Source organism: Ostrinia furnacalis, unplaced genomic scaffold (genome assembly GCF_004193835.3).
Source record: "Ostrinia furnacalis isolate ACB-3 unplaced genomic scaffold, ASM419383v2 OfSCF7285, whole genome shotgun sequence".
In the NCBI taxonomy this organism is placed as follows: domain Eukaryota; kingdom Metazoa; phylum Arthropoda; class Insecta; order Lepidoptera; family Crambidae; genus Ostrinia; species Ostrinia furnacalis.
This window is the reverse complement of record NW_021137524.1, coordinates 102,167-116,445: the sequence shown is the minus strand read 5'-3', so window position 1 is coordinate 116,445 and position 14,279 is coordinate 102,167. Positions and strand designations below refer to the sequence as shown.

General features: G+C 40.9%; 1 protein-coding gene across 1 annotated transcript in view; it reads right to left on the bottom strand.

Moving 5' to 3' along the window:
* Positions 1-14,279, bottom strand: part of Root (ciliary rootlet coiled-coil, rootletin) — a 62,462-nt gene that overhangs the window by 14,203 nt on the left and 33,980 nt on the right. The window contains exons 9-26 of the mRNA XM_028319588.1: positions 12,413-12,527; positions 11,930-12,035; positions 11,715-11,845; positions 11,310-11,461; positions 10,122-10,267; positions 8,648-8,778; positions 8,055-8,251; positions 7,419-7,584; positions 6,848-7,037; positions 5,847-6,016; positions 5,138-5,330; positions 4,523-4,706; positions 3,528-3,703; positions 2,882-3,067; positions 1,922-2,102; positions 1,324-1,489; positions 923-1,036; positions 620-827 (exon numbers count right to left, since the gene is read on the bottom strand). Coding sequence (XP_028175389.1) covers positions 620-827; positions 923-1,036; positions 1,324-1,489; positions 1,922-2,102; positions 2,882-3,067; positions 3,528-3,703; positions 4,523-4,706; positions 5,138-5,330; positions 5,847-6,016; positions 6,848-7,037; positions 7,419-7,584; positions 8,055-8,251; positions 8,648-8,778; positions 10,122-10,267; positions 11,310-11,461; positions 11,715-11,845; positions 11,930-12,035; positions 12,413-12,527 — 2,912 coding nt within the window. The remainder of the gene's footprint in view (positions 1-619; positions 828-922; positions 1,037-1,323; positions 1,490-1,921; positions 2,103-2,881; positions 3,068-3,527; positions 3,704-4,522; positions 4,707-5,137; positions 5,331-5,846; positions 6,017-6,847; positions 7,038-7,418; positions 7,585-8,054; positions 8,252-8,647; positions 8,779-10,121; positions 10,268-11,309; positions 11,462-11,714; positions 11,846-11,929; positions 12,036-12,412; positions 12,528-14,279) is intronic.

Below are 14,279 nucleotides of genomic sequence, written 5' to 3'. Positions count from 1 at the left end.
TTGACCTCTATGCGGGCTATATCTCCTAGCCGGGCTGGCCAGTCTCCTACGAGCCGCCGCGTGCACACTGCCATCTGGCTGCACTCCACAAACTCTTCGCAGTGTGTGCGCTATAGATATAGTTTCACCTGGCACTTACTGATCTCGCTCAAAAAACAACACAAAACAACACCTATAAATGATCTATCCTAAACATGCAAGCGACATTGACCTCTATGCGGGCTATATCTCCTAGCTGGGCTGGCCAATCTCCTACGAGCTGCCACGTGCACGCTTCCATCGGGTTGCACTCCACAAACTCTTAGCAGTGTGTGCGCTATAGATGCCAGCTTGGCTTCAGGCTCACACTTACCGCTCTCGCAAGGAAAAAACTACTAAAGCCTGGTCCGTGAGCACGTAGAATCCCGTCCTATGACCCCTAGCTACCCATCCTTATCGCTCGCGCGTAATTATATTGCTGTCGCGACTGTGCGACGGGCGTCCGCAGTGAGTGTGCGAGCGCGATAGCAACATAATTACGCGCGAGCGATAAGGATGGGTAGCTAGGGGTCATTGGACAAAATTCTACGTGCTCACGGACCAGACTATAGTCTAGCCTAAAATTGCAAGCAATATTGACCTCTATGCGGGCTATATCTCCTAGCTGGGCTGGCCAATCTTCTACGAGCCGCCGCGTGCACGCTTCCATCGGGTTGCACTCCACAAACTCTTCGTAGTGTGTGCGCTATAGATGATAGTTTCGCTTCGGCCTCGCGCTTGCCACTCTCACACTGAGTCAGCGATGCTTCTAACGCTCTACAACGTCCCTCGCTGCCTCCGAGACGAGCCTGAATGAAATAAATAAGTAAAAAATGCTGTAGTTTTCAACACAAAAATAAAATAGATTACATAAGTTTAAAATAGAAATCTAATGAAAACGTACCTTTAGTTCTTGTATTTGTTGTGTAGCATCAGCGAGACAAACTTCGAGGTTATGCTTGAGTTCTTCCAGACGTCGTTCTTTGGATCTGCAGTCTTCTAGACGCAGCACCAGTTCCTAAAAATGACAACAATATATAAAAGGTATATTGTAAAAAATCAACAAGGTAAATGTCTAAACTAAATAAATAAATAAATGGGATTTTTATTCCTTATTTCGTCTTATACGATTATGTTCGCCGATGGACATGACCAAAAAACTGCTGACCGCAATTCGCGTATTTTCGCGTTCGATAGTGCCTAGCATGTTCAAAAGTTTGACGAGTGCAATGTCGATCTGGATTTGACACCTTGTTGCTAAATGCTTCATTTGTTCCTGATTTCAAAGCCTTCATCAATATGTACCTGGTCCCTGGCCCTACACGCTTCTTCCAACTCAGCTGCGCGTTGGCGGCACGAAGCGAGGTCGGCGCGTGCGTTGCCCAACATTGCTTCAAGTTCGGCACCATGGCGCCTTGCTGTTGCTCCTTCGTTAGCGCAGCGCTCGCGTTCCTCGCACTCATTTTGTAGTCTGAAGCAATAATATTAGGATTGATAGACTATACTACAGGTACTGAATAAAATTCAAATACAATCTATTATTTGCTAGAATACATAGAGAATATCTCTACATTGTTTTAACAATACTTAGTTGTTCCTTACGCTCACACCGCTAAGCTAATAGGCTAATGAGCTAGGATTTTTTATCCCTAAGAATGAGACGTGAAGTATTAGGAACAAAATGAACAACACATTAAGATAAAAAAAATAGAATTGCATGTGTAAAACCCAAATTAATAGAAACTCAGAATAAGCTATAAAGGTGGGGCTGCACCTAAATGAAAGACGGGACTACACTCTAGTTGCTCGCGGTCGCGGCTGTCAAATGTGAACCGACTTTTAGACCTACGTAGGTTACAGTATATCTCTGTCTATTTCTTCTTTAAATTTAGCTCTAACTCACCTGGATTGCAGCTCCTTGATGTCATGGTGGGCCTGCTCCAAGGCAGCGCGTTCGCGCTTCAGTTGGCTTTCCGTGGCCTTCAGGTCGCGAGTCACGTGCTCGCCGCCCGTCTCCGACTCCTTTAGCATGTTCTGAACGCGGGATAGTTCCATCTCGAGGGATGTACGGCTTTCTTCCAGACCTGGAATGAGGAGAATCAAGTAAGTCACAATTTCGAAGCCACGATAGCCGAACGGTGAAGGAGTCAGACTGGCCGACTCGTGATCCGGGGAACGCGGGTTCGGGCTCCACCGCCGCTTGACTATTTGTAGTGAGCTCACTCGTGATACAAGCATATTTAGCTTAGTACGAGGGGCTAACGGGAGTATTAGTAATTTGTGCAATAACAAATTACTAATAATCTTTAAAAAAATTGAGAAATATGGGTATTGGAACAAAGGGTCAGCGATAGAAACTCCATCCCGAGTTGTGCGACGTTCTTCGAGACTTAGTTTGGGATGATTATTAAGAAGTCAAAGAAACCGATAACCCTCCGCGGCCTTCAACTCATGCGTCGCCGTCTTCGACCCTTTTAGCATGTTCTGCGTTCGTGCTCCGATCGACTCGATTATTTTGAACTCTATCAAAGATAACTAAGTCCCATTTCAACTTACCAGCGATCTTATGGTACGCCTCGTCTCTAGCCCTAGCAGCCTCCCTTCTCTCGTGCTCAGATCTTTTGACGTGGTCTCTCTGCTCGCGACAGCTGCTGTTATGTGGTCACGCTATTTTGAACCCTATCAAAGAGTAGTAAGACCTGCTGCAACTTACCAGCGATCTTATGATAGGCCTTATCTCTGGCCCTGTCGGCCTCCCTTCTCTCGTGCTCTGACCGTTTGACATGGTCTCTCAGTTCACGACAAATGCTGGTCACGCTAATTTGAACTCTATCAAATATTACTAAGTAATATTTCAACTTACCAGCGATCTTATGGTACGCTTCATCTCTAGCCCTGGCGGCCTCCCTTCTTTCGTGCTCCGACCGTTTTACATGATCTCTCAGTTCACGACAGCTACTGTTATACTTGTCTCGCTCCGCTGTGCAGTTGGTGAGTTGACGGCGAACATCGGTTAGTTCTTTGCGAAGACCATCGGCTTCGTTCTCCACTGCCAACAAGAATTTATAAATGATCATTTACGTTGGGTGTCACTTATGACGTAGCATTATGTTATATTTTCCCGTACCTAAAAACAGGTATTGCTTGCTCTGTGACTCACAACTGATAATTTTGACAGAGTCGCGCATCCTATCACAACATGCATTTACATAAGCAAGATCTATACAAAACACGACGGCATATTTTAGATGTGTAACATAATAGTTGTAACTTTCATTAGCGGACCATCATAAATGGCACAAAAGGCAGCAAAGAAATACTGTAACAAATATGAGGCTGTTTGTCGTCTGAGTTTCTTCCACCAGTGTCTCGAAGTGGTGGTAGGGCAAGCTATATTTGGGACGTGCATAAAGTCAAAGTATTTATTTGCAAAGAATAGGTACAAATAAGTGCCCTGAAAAAGGCGTGCATACTAATAATTAATTTGAATTTGATAATTTTTGACTTACACTCTTTCAGCTTCCTCAAAGTCTCCTGAAGCTGCGCGTACGCATTGTCGTACTTATCCTCGACGAGCGAGAGCTGTGCGCGCGCTTCAGTGTTCTCGCGGCAAACCGCTTCCTTCTCCAGATGCAACTCTTTGATGCGATTCTCGTAGCGGGCGCATTCATCTTCGCACGAGGCTCTGAGTAAGAAGGTTTTATATTTACTATTCGTCAAAAAATGTCGGTCGCGCGACCTGTCACTGGCCTATGATCGCGCCGGCGATGGCAATCTGCACGCGTTAATGTAGTTAAAGCTTAAATCATAATACGTACTTTACCATAATGATGGTCAAAAATGGAAAGTTAGTCTGAATGTAGTGTGCGGAGATTGCCTTCCTTGATAATAAAAATTAGAATGCCTACTTAGGAAGCTACACTAGGAAGAGGCATTCAGTACTGGCAAAGACGGATATTGCAGATCAATAGCAGAATTTTTCTAAATGGTACACAGCACAGGCTAGTTAGATCAGTACACTCACTTGGCCTCCTCAAGACGCGACTTGAGAGCGGCTATCTCATCTTTCAGCTGGTTACAGGCGCCACGGTCCTGCTCGGCGGCGCAAATCTTCAGTTTGTTGGGCGCTTGTTTCTCTCACAGCGACACAAGTACACAGGCTAACTACATCAGTACACTCACTTGGCCTCCTCAAGACGTGACTTGAGCGCGGCTATCTCATCTTTCAGCTGGTTACAGGCGCCGCGATCCTGTTCGGCGGCGCAAATCTTCAGCTTGTTGGACGCTTTCTCCCACAGCGAGACTAGTACTAGTACACAGGGTAACTACATCAATACACTCACTTGGCCTCCTCAAGACGCGACTTGAGCGCGGCTATCTCATCTTTCAGCTGGTTACAGGCGCCGCGATCCTGTTCGGCGGCGCAAATCTTCAGCTTGTTGGACGCTTTCTCTCACAGCGAGACTAGTACTAGTACACAGGGTAACTACATCAATACACTCACTTGGCCTCCTCAAGACGCGACTTGAGTGCGGCTATCTCATCTTTCAGCTGGTTGCAGGCGCCGCGATCCTGCTCGGCGCGAGCCGCCGCCTCTCTACGCGTTCGTTCTAGCTTGTTGGACGCGCAGTCGAGCGAGCGTTTCACTTCTTCAAAACGCTCGATTAGAGCTTGCTGCTCTTGGTGGGCTAGAATTATATTAACACATTGTATACCTGTACGTTAAATACTAGACCATTCAAGCTATGATCAAGTGTTCAATTTTCATTTCAGTGTTACGAAACTTTTACCTTATTAATTTTCAAATGCAATTAAATAAGTTAACATTAGGCCGGCCGCTACCAACCGGGCAACATGGAAAGCATTAGGGAAGGCCTGTGTTCAGCAGTGGACGTCCTATGGCTGAGATCATGATGATGGTGATGATGATGAAGTTAACATTGGCACAATCATAAATGTCGTAAATTGAACATCTCAGCTGAATGGAATCTGTTTTAATATTTTGAATGAAATCTCAATTTGGCTACGTAACCAAGCAAAAATCAGTTTATTTTAAATGACGACTAAAATACAAAATGTATTTGAAAAAATATAAAAGTCTACTATGCATTGTACTTACCCATGAGCAAAGCCTGTTGCTTATCATTCTCCGCTCTGAGCATAGCTTCGTCGTGCTGCAAAATGAGTTGGTCCCGCGCTGTCAGAAGCTTCTTCTCTCTTTCCCTCGCGCTGGCTTCACATGACTCTTTCTCGCTCGACAGAGTCGCTATGGTTTGGTTGAGTTTGTGCTCGAGGGATTGGCGTAATTGTTCCTAGGACGAAAACATTTGTCGACTATAGAATAACTAATATCTAGAACAGCGTGGCTTTTACCCATTCTATCTCTTACCCATTTAACAGAACTCGAGTGTAAATATCAGAGGGATACAGCTGTGTAAGGACGTGATTATTATTTGCTATTCCAATTATATTCAACTAATTTTATTTTGTCAGTATAGTAAAAAAAAACTCAAAGGTGACTGACTAACTGACATAGTGATCTATCAACGCACAGCCCCAACCACTGGACGGATCGGGCTGAAATTTGGCATGCAGGTAGATGTTATGACGTAGACAACCGCTAAGAGAGGATTTTACGAAACTCCAACCCTAAGGGGGTAAAACGGGATCCATGCGTACGAAGTTGCGGGCGGTCGCTAGTGCTATCATAAAATGCAAACACCTAAATGCGATCTTCTTTCCATGTTTCGTTTAAAAAATTGCTACTTCTATACAGCTATGACAAAGGACTTTATGACCTATGCAGCCGACTATAAGCGTCATTTTACCTTTTCCTCCTTCAGCTTAGTGATATTTTCGTTAGTGGTGCGGTTGATGTTGGCTATGATCTGCTGATACTCGGCCTCCTTCTTGCCAGACTGCTGCTGCATGCTGTTGCGGGTGTCGCGCAGTTTCTTCTCGCTGTTGTCCAAATCTTTGGTCAGGCGGGCGATTTGACCTGAACAAATGTTGAATAGAATAAAGTCAAAAGGAAACGAAAAGAAGACATTATTGTGCTTAATTATGTGTATGTACAACCAAGGTAGAAGACTGATGCAAACGGGACCAAAAAGTCACAACTTTAATTCATCATAGGATCGAGGTACAGGCTATAGATGACCCACGCTGAACTGTCCCACCAAACTCAATGACAGGGGGGCGCTACCATCGTTCAACTATATGGTTTCCAACATGGCAAAAATCGGAACCAGCGATCCGGTATTGACGGTGGCGCCCCACTGTCAATGTCATCGATAGGACAGTTCACTATTTTGGAACTATACCAATGACAATAATAATATGTTGTAACACGTGTGTTTATGCTCTAGTCAAACACCTTGTCAACATGACATCAAATATCTACACTCATTTATATTTTGCTCTTCTCGAGATTTGAACTGGCATAATTAGCCCATACTATAACGCAAGCCGCAACACCTGGCGTTTGCCGCTTTGTTTTTACTTCCTTTTTGAGAATATGAACCGTATCGAACAGCTTCCTTCAACGCGCTAACGAGCTACTGTACTTACGCCCGTATTCACAAACGATGCTTGCTTAAGTGAAGCAGCAAATCGAACGCACAGCGTTGAATAGAGCTCTGTGATTGGTTCGTGTGTCACCCTGTGCGTACACGCGCACTGTGAGACCTCATAGTCACGTTTGTGAATACGGGCATTACTCTCTCTCTCTCGGCATGATGTTGAGTGGACGCCCATTTTGGTGACACACTTGTCATTATTCATTAATTTTGACGTATGACTGAACAAATCAATTTTCTTTATTTCTTACCTTTCAAGTTTTCCTGCTGCACCAGAGTCTGCTGCAACTCCTGTTCCAACTTGCTTCGCTTGTTGTCGGCGTCTTCCAGCATATTGGCGGTGTCGAAGAGCACCGCTTCTAACGCATCCTTCTCTGAACGAACGCCAGCTAACTGCTCTTGAAGGTGTTGCTTGTCTTTCTCTAAGCTGTCTATGAGGATCTGTGGAAATGAAAGACATTTCTGAATCTGTCAGTTTAGGAGCAGAATAAAAAATGGCTTCTTTTGTGTATTAGTTTTCGAGACCTGCTACAGCAAAATTACAGTTACATTTAAGTCAATGCTACTGTAAACACGATAGTGTATTGGGGAGAAATAAGATTAATTATGTATTTAAAATGAAGCACTGATTCGAACGACAATTGAATTGGTAACAGTAAACGCTCTATTAGTTGTTAAAAGAAGACAAGAACTATCCTTGCGTTCGTTCGTCACTCTCTTGTCCTTCGTTCTTTGCAATAGCTCCTCAGTTGTCTACTGCATGCACGTAATACATTTATGATACTATATCACAATTTTTTTTATAACTCAAATTACACTAACCTGTTTCTCCTCTCCGTCTTTGACGTGATCTTCCAAAGCTCGGTTGAGGCGGCCGATGGTCTCGTTGGCCTGTTCCAAGCGCTGCTGCAGGCGGATGATCTCTTCATTCAGAGTGTCTTTCTTGCGCACCATAGCCGTTAGCTGGGAGCTGAGCTCACCACGCTCCCTACGAATGCGAAAATTGTATATTTTATATACGGCTGACAAAGGTGACTAACGCCCGTATTCAAAAACGATGCTTGCTTAATCCTTTAAGCTCCGCGAATGTAGACACAATAGATAATCAATTGTTATGACATTAATTAATGCCGTCTGGGACTCAATCGGTTAAGTGAAGCAGCAAATCGAACGCAAAGCGTTGAATAGAGCTCTGTGATTGGTTCGTGTTCGTTGTGCGTCCACGCGCACTGTGAGACCTCATAGTAATGAATATACGGGCGTAAGTATCTCCCGCCACGTCTTCTAAGCACCAGGCGATATGTTATGGTAAAGTCTTGGTAAGGCAAGACAAACTATATTATTTCATGGAGTAAAAAGATGTAAACTTTTTTTATAATTCATAGGACTGGACTGGAAAACCTCTAAAAAACACCTTTATGTTGGAAAAAACATCTATCAATCTCTTCCAATACAAACCTGATGACTTGTCTCAGCTCAAGCTCCACCTTCTCCCGTTCCTGCTCCAAGAACTTGATCTTTTCGTACAGGGAAGCCTTGTCAGCTTCCAGCTCCATCCTGGTCTGTTCTGCGGCCAGGAGTTCCTTGCGCAAGGAGTTCAGGTCGCCCTGCTGTTCTGACGACTGGTTGGATAGGGAGGACTTCTCGTCTTCTAGCTGTAGAATAGTGATGCTCGTTAGATTGGTACTTGAGGTATGGTTTCGATAAGTCGATGTAGGAAACAAGAGCTGGATTTTTTGTCTGTATTGATGACGTAGGGATGCAAAATACATCTCTGGTCAGGTATGAATAATTAATCCCTAAGTTCTGAGAGAATGATATTTATTTTGCAGCTAAGTAGGTTAAGAAACTCTTGATACATGTTTTTACTTGAAAATGAATGCATGGCTAAAAGATTAGATGTAAAGATTTAAATATTTATTATTTTTAAGATATTGATACATACTTTTGGCTAATAAAACAGTTTATTTTTTATTTGATTACAGTAGTTTCATCCTTCTTCATTCACTTATAAACGAAATGGATGACCTGAAACCTTTGACCAAGCTTACGTGTTTAACATCATCCTGCAGCTTCTTTTTATCGCCCTCGAGGTTTCTGATCGCAGCTTCGAGCTTCTCCACAAGGTCTTGCAGATCACCGCGCTCCATAATTGTCCTCTCTAGTTCTATCTCCAAGTCACCTGATCATTAAAAGCAAGAAATAAGTAAAATTTTATAAAAAAAATAAAATCGACTCCAAAAAACCTACACTAAAAAGTAGAAAAATAATTACTAATTACCTACTTATTTATTAGGACGAATTATTAATATTTATGTAGGTATACCATGATTGATACTTTTGGAGTCAGTGCCAAGATTATGAAACAGGTAAAGTTTGCCTGCACCGACCAACTGAAGGTAGGCAGTACATTAAGACCAAAAAAAAATTGGTTCATAATCGGCGGAGATATTGCGTATAAAAAAGTTCATCCCCAATTTTCCACCCTTGGGGGTGAAATATTTTCTTCAAATTCGCATGAAACCACCCTTTTGATAATACCTATTCAACAAAAAAATAATCGTTCAAATTGGTTTATAATCGGCGGAGATATTGCGTATAGAAAAGTTCATCCCCAATTTTCCACCCTTGGGGGTGAAATATTTTCTTCAAATTCGCATGAAACCACCCTTTTGATAATACCTATTCAACAAAAAAATAATCGTTCAAATTGGTTTATAATCGGCGGAGATATTGCGTATAGAAAAGTTCATCCCCAATTTTCCACCCTTGGGGGTTGTTTTTTTTATTATTAAATTTAAATGGGACCACCCTTGAGGTATTACCTATACGCCGAAAAAAGATTTGTTCAAATCGGTTCATAATTGGCGGAGTTATCGCGTAACAAACATAGAAAATAAAAATAAAACATACGGGTCGAATTGAGAACCTCCTCCTTTTTTGAAGTCGGTTGAAAACAATTAGATAGGGTAGGATAGATTAGGGTTGATGCAAACACACTAAGCCCTCAGATAATGAGCGCTGAAGCGTTATTATGACTATAGCAATTACAATCACCGTGCCACTGTTGAGTAAAGTCCTATTACTCGCCAGTAGTGGCGCCATTTCTGGTGAGCGCAATTCAGAAAACTAGGAATGTTATGGATATGTAATTTCGGTTATGGATACGGTTACGGATATAGGAATAATATAATACCCGTTTCGGTTACGGTTACGGATATTTGTGCTTTAGAATGGAAATTGCAATAGCTGTCCAACACAGTTCATTCATGGCCACATACTTTACATCGAATAAAAAGTAATAAAAAAATAAAATTGATACTAGATGGCATTATAAAGGTAGATCAGGCTATTATGCCTCCACATCCGAAACTATCCGAAACTTTTGAATCGTTACGGTTACGGATATTTTTTTATTTCGGATATCCGAAAGTTTCGGTTACGGTTACGGATATCTTTGACATCCCTGAAGAAAATTCACATTTTAAACGCTTGAATTACAACCAAAAGAGTTCATGAACTTACTGCGGTGTTTCTCCATCTGCGATATAATAGCATCGGCCTCCAGCTTCTGTTGGTCGAGCAAGTCACGGCACAGCGTGGTCTTGTGAAGTTCCTCGCGCACGGAAACAAGGTCTGTGCGTAGGCGGGTGGAGCGCTCTTCTTCGGCCCTGGGAAATAAACCTTCATCTTTGGTATACTATAAATATTTTTTACATAAATCAAAATCAATTTACCAACTGTCAAACCACACATGTGCAAATTCCTTTTCTTAAACTTGGCTTGACACACTACCGCGTGTCTAGATAAATGATTGGATTTGATTAGAAAAATTTGAATATTCAAGGAATGTGCCCCATTGGCAATTTGTTACGTCAAACTTCAGCGAAACTTGGATGTGCTTCAAATGTGACAAAACCGTGACAAGTCTATTACGTCACATGTTAACCTCCCGCACTGCTCCAGTACAAGTAAGTTTCTGTATTCCCCAGTTTCGGGACGCCCCACACTAGCGTCTTTCGAACGTCGCATCTAAAGTCTGTTCGCCGAGAGTTGATAAAAAAAATTAAATATCAGAGGTTCTAAACTCATTATAAATTGCGGCCCGCTAATTATTTTTGTCGATATAATGAAAAGGTTGGTAGATTATTTGGCCTGGCCTTTTTTTTGGCCTGGATTCTCGGCTCGGTTACAATTTAATTTTGGACTACCATTTATAAGAATGTTCTAAAAATACCAATTATCTACCAAAATATACTAAATGATTTCGCACTACTAAATCATCGTTCTCTTTGCCTCAAATCTACCAAAAAAGTAGAAATCTTCTAAAAGTGGTCACGCTGTAGCCGCCGCCGCCCGCCGGCCGGGGCGCTTGACGAGAGCTGCGTGGCTCGTACCATGGTACTCAGTGCGCGTTGTGACAAACGACGCCCGCCATACAGAATACGATAATTAAGCGACAGTCGCTATTGCAAGACATTTCATAATATTTATCAACTATCGGCGAACAGGCTTTATGTATGGCACCATGTTGTTTTCGGACAAGTAACGTAATGGGGTTGATGGGCTTGCCCGAAAAACAATGCATCGGCGTCGCGGCAACGTTGAGCCGGCGTTGTGACGACGCTGCGCAGGCGCCGACAAGACCGCTCGAAAGAAGCTAGTGTCGGCTTACCCTTAGTCTATACCTGTAATATGTGCCCACTACTTTACCTTAGAATGGACTCCCTATTACTGGCTTCCCGATGCAGATGGTCCACCTCAGCATTCAGAGCTCTTTTCTCGGCTTCCAACGACTCTACGGTCTTCTCCAGGCGGCAATTTATCTTCTGAAGCTTCTCGTAGTCTGAAGTTAGAGACTCCACCTGGTTAAATTACAGAACAGTCAAAAATAGACTTTATCATGCAAGAAATAAAAAACAAATGACAACATTTTTAAATCTGTATTTTACAGGTGATAGGTAACCTACTTATCTTTACACATCTGTTCTAAATTATTTTTGTTTTTATCTGGAACCGTTCAGATATTTTTTTCGAAATCAAGTGAAGTTATACACGCGACATCAGAGATTTTTGGTATTTTCTGTCTTGCACTAACTTATTTTTGTTTGCACTTACCATAGCATTAATTTCGACTCTATTTCGCTCCAAGTTGTTCTTGTCGATTCTCAGCGTTTCTATGGTCTTCTGCATTAAATCCTTTTCTTGCACAAGTTGATTGAGATCTCCATTAGCTTGGTCCAGTTTAGCTAAAAAATATGGCATTTAGAAAAATCAAAGTTGATATCATAACATGAGAAGAAATAAGAAACCATCCACTAAATTCAGCTTACTTTGTAGATCATGGATCTTGGCCTCTAAAGAGACGATGTTAGAGTCAGCTGATTCACAATGCTTTCGGGTGGTTGCTAGCTGTTCTCTTGAGTTTTGAAGTTTGACCTAAGAAAAAAAAAATTAGCAGTGATTTTTTTTTATTTGCTCAAGGTCTAAAATCAAATTTTAACCCACTTGTTACGGAATTCACTTTTTCTATCACTTACCTTAAATCAGTCATGATAAATTTATCTCAAAACAATCGCTCCAAAACTTTATAGTTAATTACGTCAGTGTACTTATAAGACTTGGACAGTACTGCGACACACCTCATGTTTCAGATGTTGCACATAAAAATTGTTTACACTACCCGCATTAGTAAAAATATTTATGTAAAAACTAGCGTTCTTTTAAAAGAACTCTAGTAGGTAACAAGTGGGTGGCGTAATGAAACAAAAAGGACCAAAGCTCTAAAGTAGTATAATAAAACAGTTTGAAGTCACCTGTAGCTCGTGAATCTGAATCTGGTACTTGTGGAGGGCGGCCTGCACAGCTGATATCGTGCTCTCAGCGAATGCCGTTGCGTTTGCAGACTGCGAAACGCTGCGTTTTGGTGATCTACAAAAAGGTAATGCTAAGGGTCTACATTTTTTATGGATTACCGTTATAAACCTTATTTATTATTTAAAGCCTTTTACGATTTATTTTTTTTTTTTTTTTTTTTTATCCACAACGAGGAAGCTCTTGGCCTGTATCTCACCTGATGGTAAGTGACGATCAGGCCGAAGGTGGAAGCGAGCTTCACCCGGAATCCTCAACCACGCACAGTGGTCTGAAAATGAAGCTCCCATACCATAGAAACTTAATGTCAGAAATTAATAAATAAAAATATGTATTGTGTTTAGTATACCTCCCTTTGTTTTACTAATATAGTATGAAGGGTATGAGTAGCTCCATGTGTGAGAAAAAAAATATTTTAATTTTTTTTGTATGGAAAAAATCACTTAAAGTGGTTTTTTTTTAAACTGAATAGAACTGAAGGGCTGGTACTCACATGAGCTATTGCACCATACACGGCGATCAAGATGACATACAATTCTTGTGCCTTTGGCTGCCGCTTTGCATGTACCAAGCTTTGGAAGTTTTGAATTTTCGGTAGGTGATTTTTCAAGTCTTTGATGTTATTTTATGAAGTTATTAACCGCTTTCAATACGAGAATAGTATGTAAATTAATACTCATATAACTAGGAATATACTAGGGATATTTTTAAATATTTTTTATTTTGAAAATATAAAAAAATAAAACGTTTAATCATTGAATGAANTCTGGTAGACTCTAGTGAAGAAAAGTGCCTATTTTTTTATTGGTAGTTTTTATTTATTGCGCACACATTATGAAATATTACGCATACCTACAGTAAAATGGGAATATTAGCTTATGTAGTAAATCTTTAATAGTAATAATTAAAGGTAATAATAAAGTATTCGATTATAACGTTTAAATTAACGTTAAAGTAAATGTGCTAAAAAAAATTTTTTTTTTTAAATATTTTTACACAAGTAAAGTGAATTAATTAATGATTCGTTTATTTTAAAATTGTCGTCGGTTCGGACTTTCGGTAAGTTCTTTTGCCAAGTACAATATCTTGTCTATAGATCTATAATTCCACTTCAAAAATATATTTCGAATATGAAACGTCAAGGTTCCGGTTCTATATTTTCAAGTGATATTTTATAATGCGAATAGCTTTCCGCCGAGGGTTCTTCCGCGTGGAATTTTATTTGTCACAGTTGTATAAAAAAAAAGTTACTTGTTGATCAATTATTTATTTATTCAGGATGCTAATTTATACATTTCCAACATTATAACACCTTAAAGTTAGTACTTCTTGCTTTAAATGCTCCAATCGAACTGCCTGTCCGGCGGCATGCCCGCGATAAGGCAACTTCCCCTTCCATTCGTCAGAGTGGACCGGCTCGAAACGACTTATCGACAGCATGCCCCGGAAGTAGTCAAAATCAATACTTAAATAACAATTTATTTCTAAATTACTAAATTGTATACAATAAAAATTCTAAAATAATTTCATTAAATAATAAACATGAAATAAGAATAAGAATAAGAAAAACTTTATTTGACACAAAAAAGGAAAAAAATAAACAACAGAAAAAAGGGACTTAAAACTATACACGCATATTTTTGTGCCAAAAAGGCGCCCGCTCAGCATTAATCGAGCCACGCGTGCATGCACGCGTGCCCCGACGCTAGTTTTCAGCGGGAGCCTCTCCAACCAACATTATAAATAAAAATAAAAAAATAACATTAAACAAAACAAAACAAAAACAGAACATTGACAAAGACAAAACAT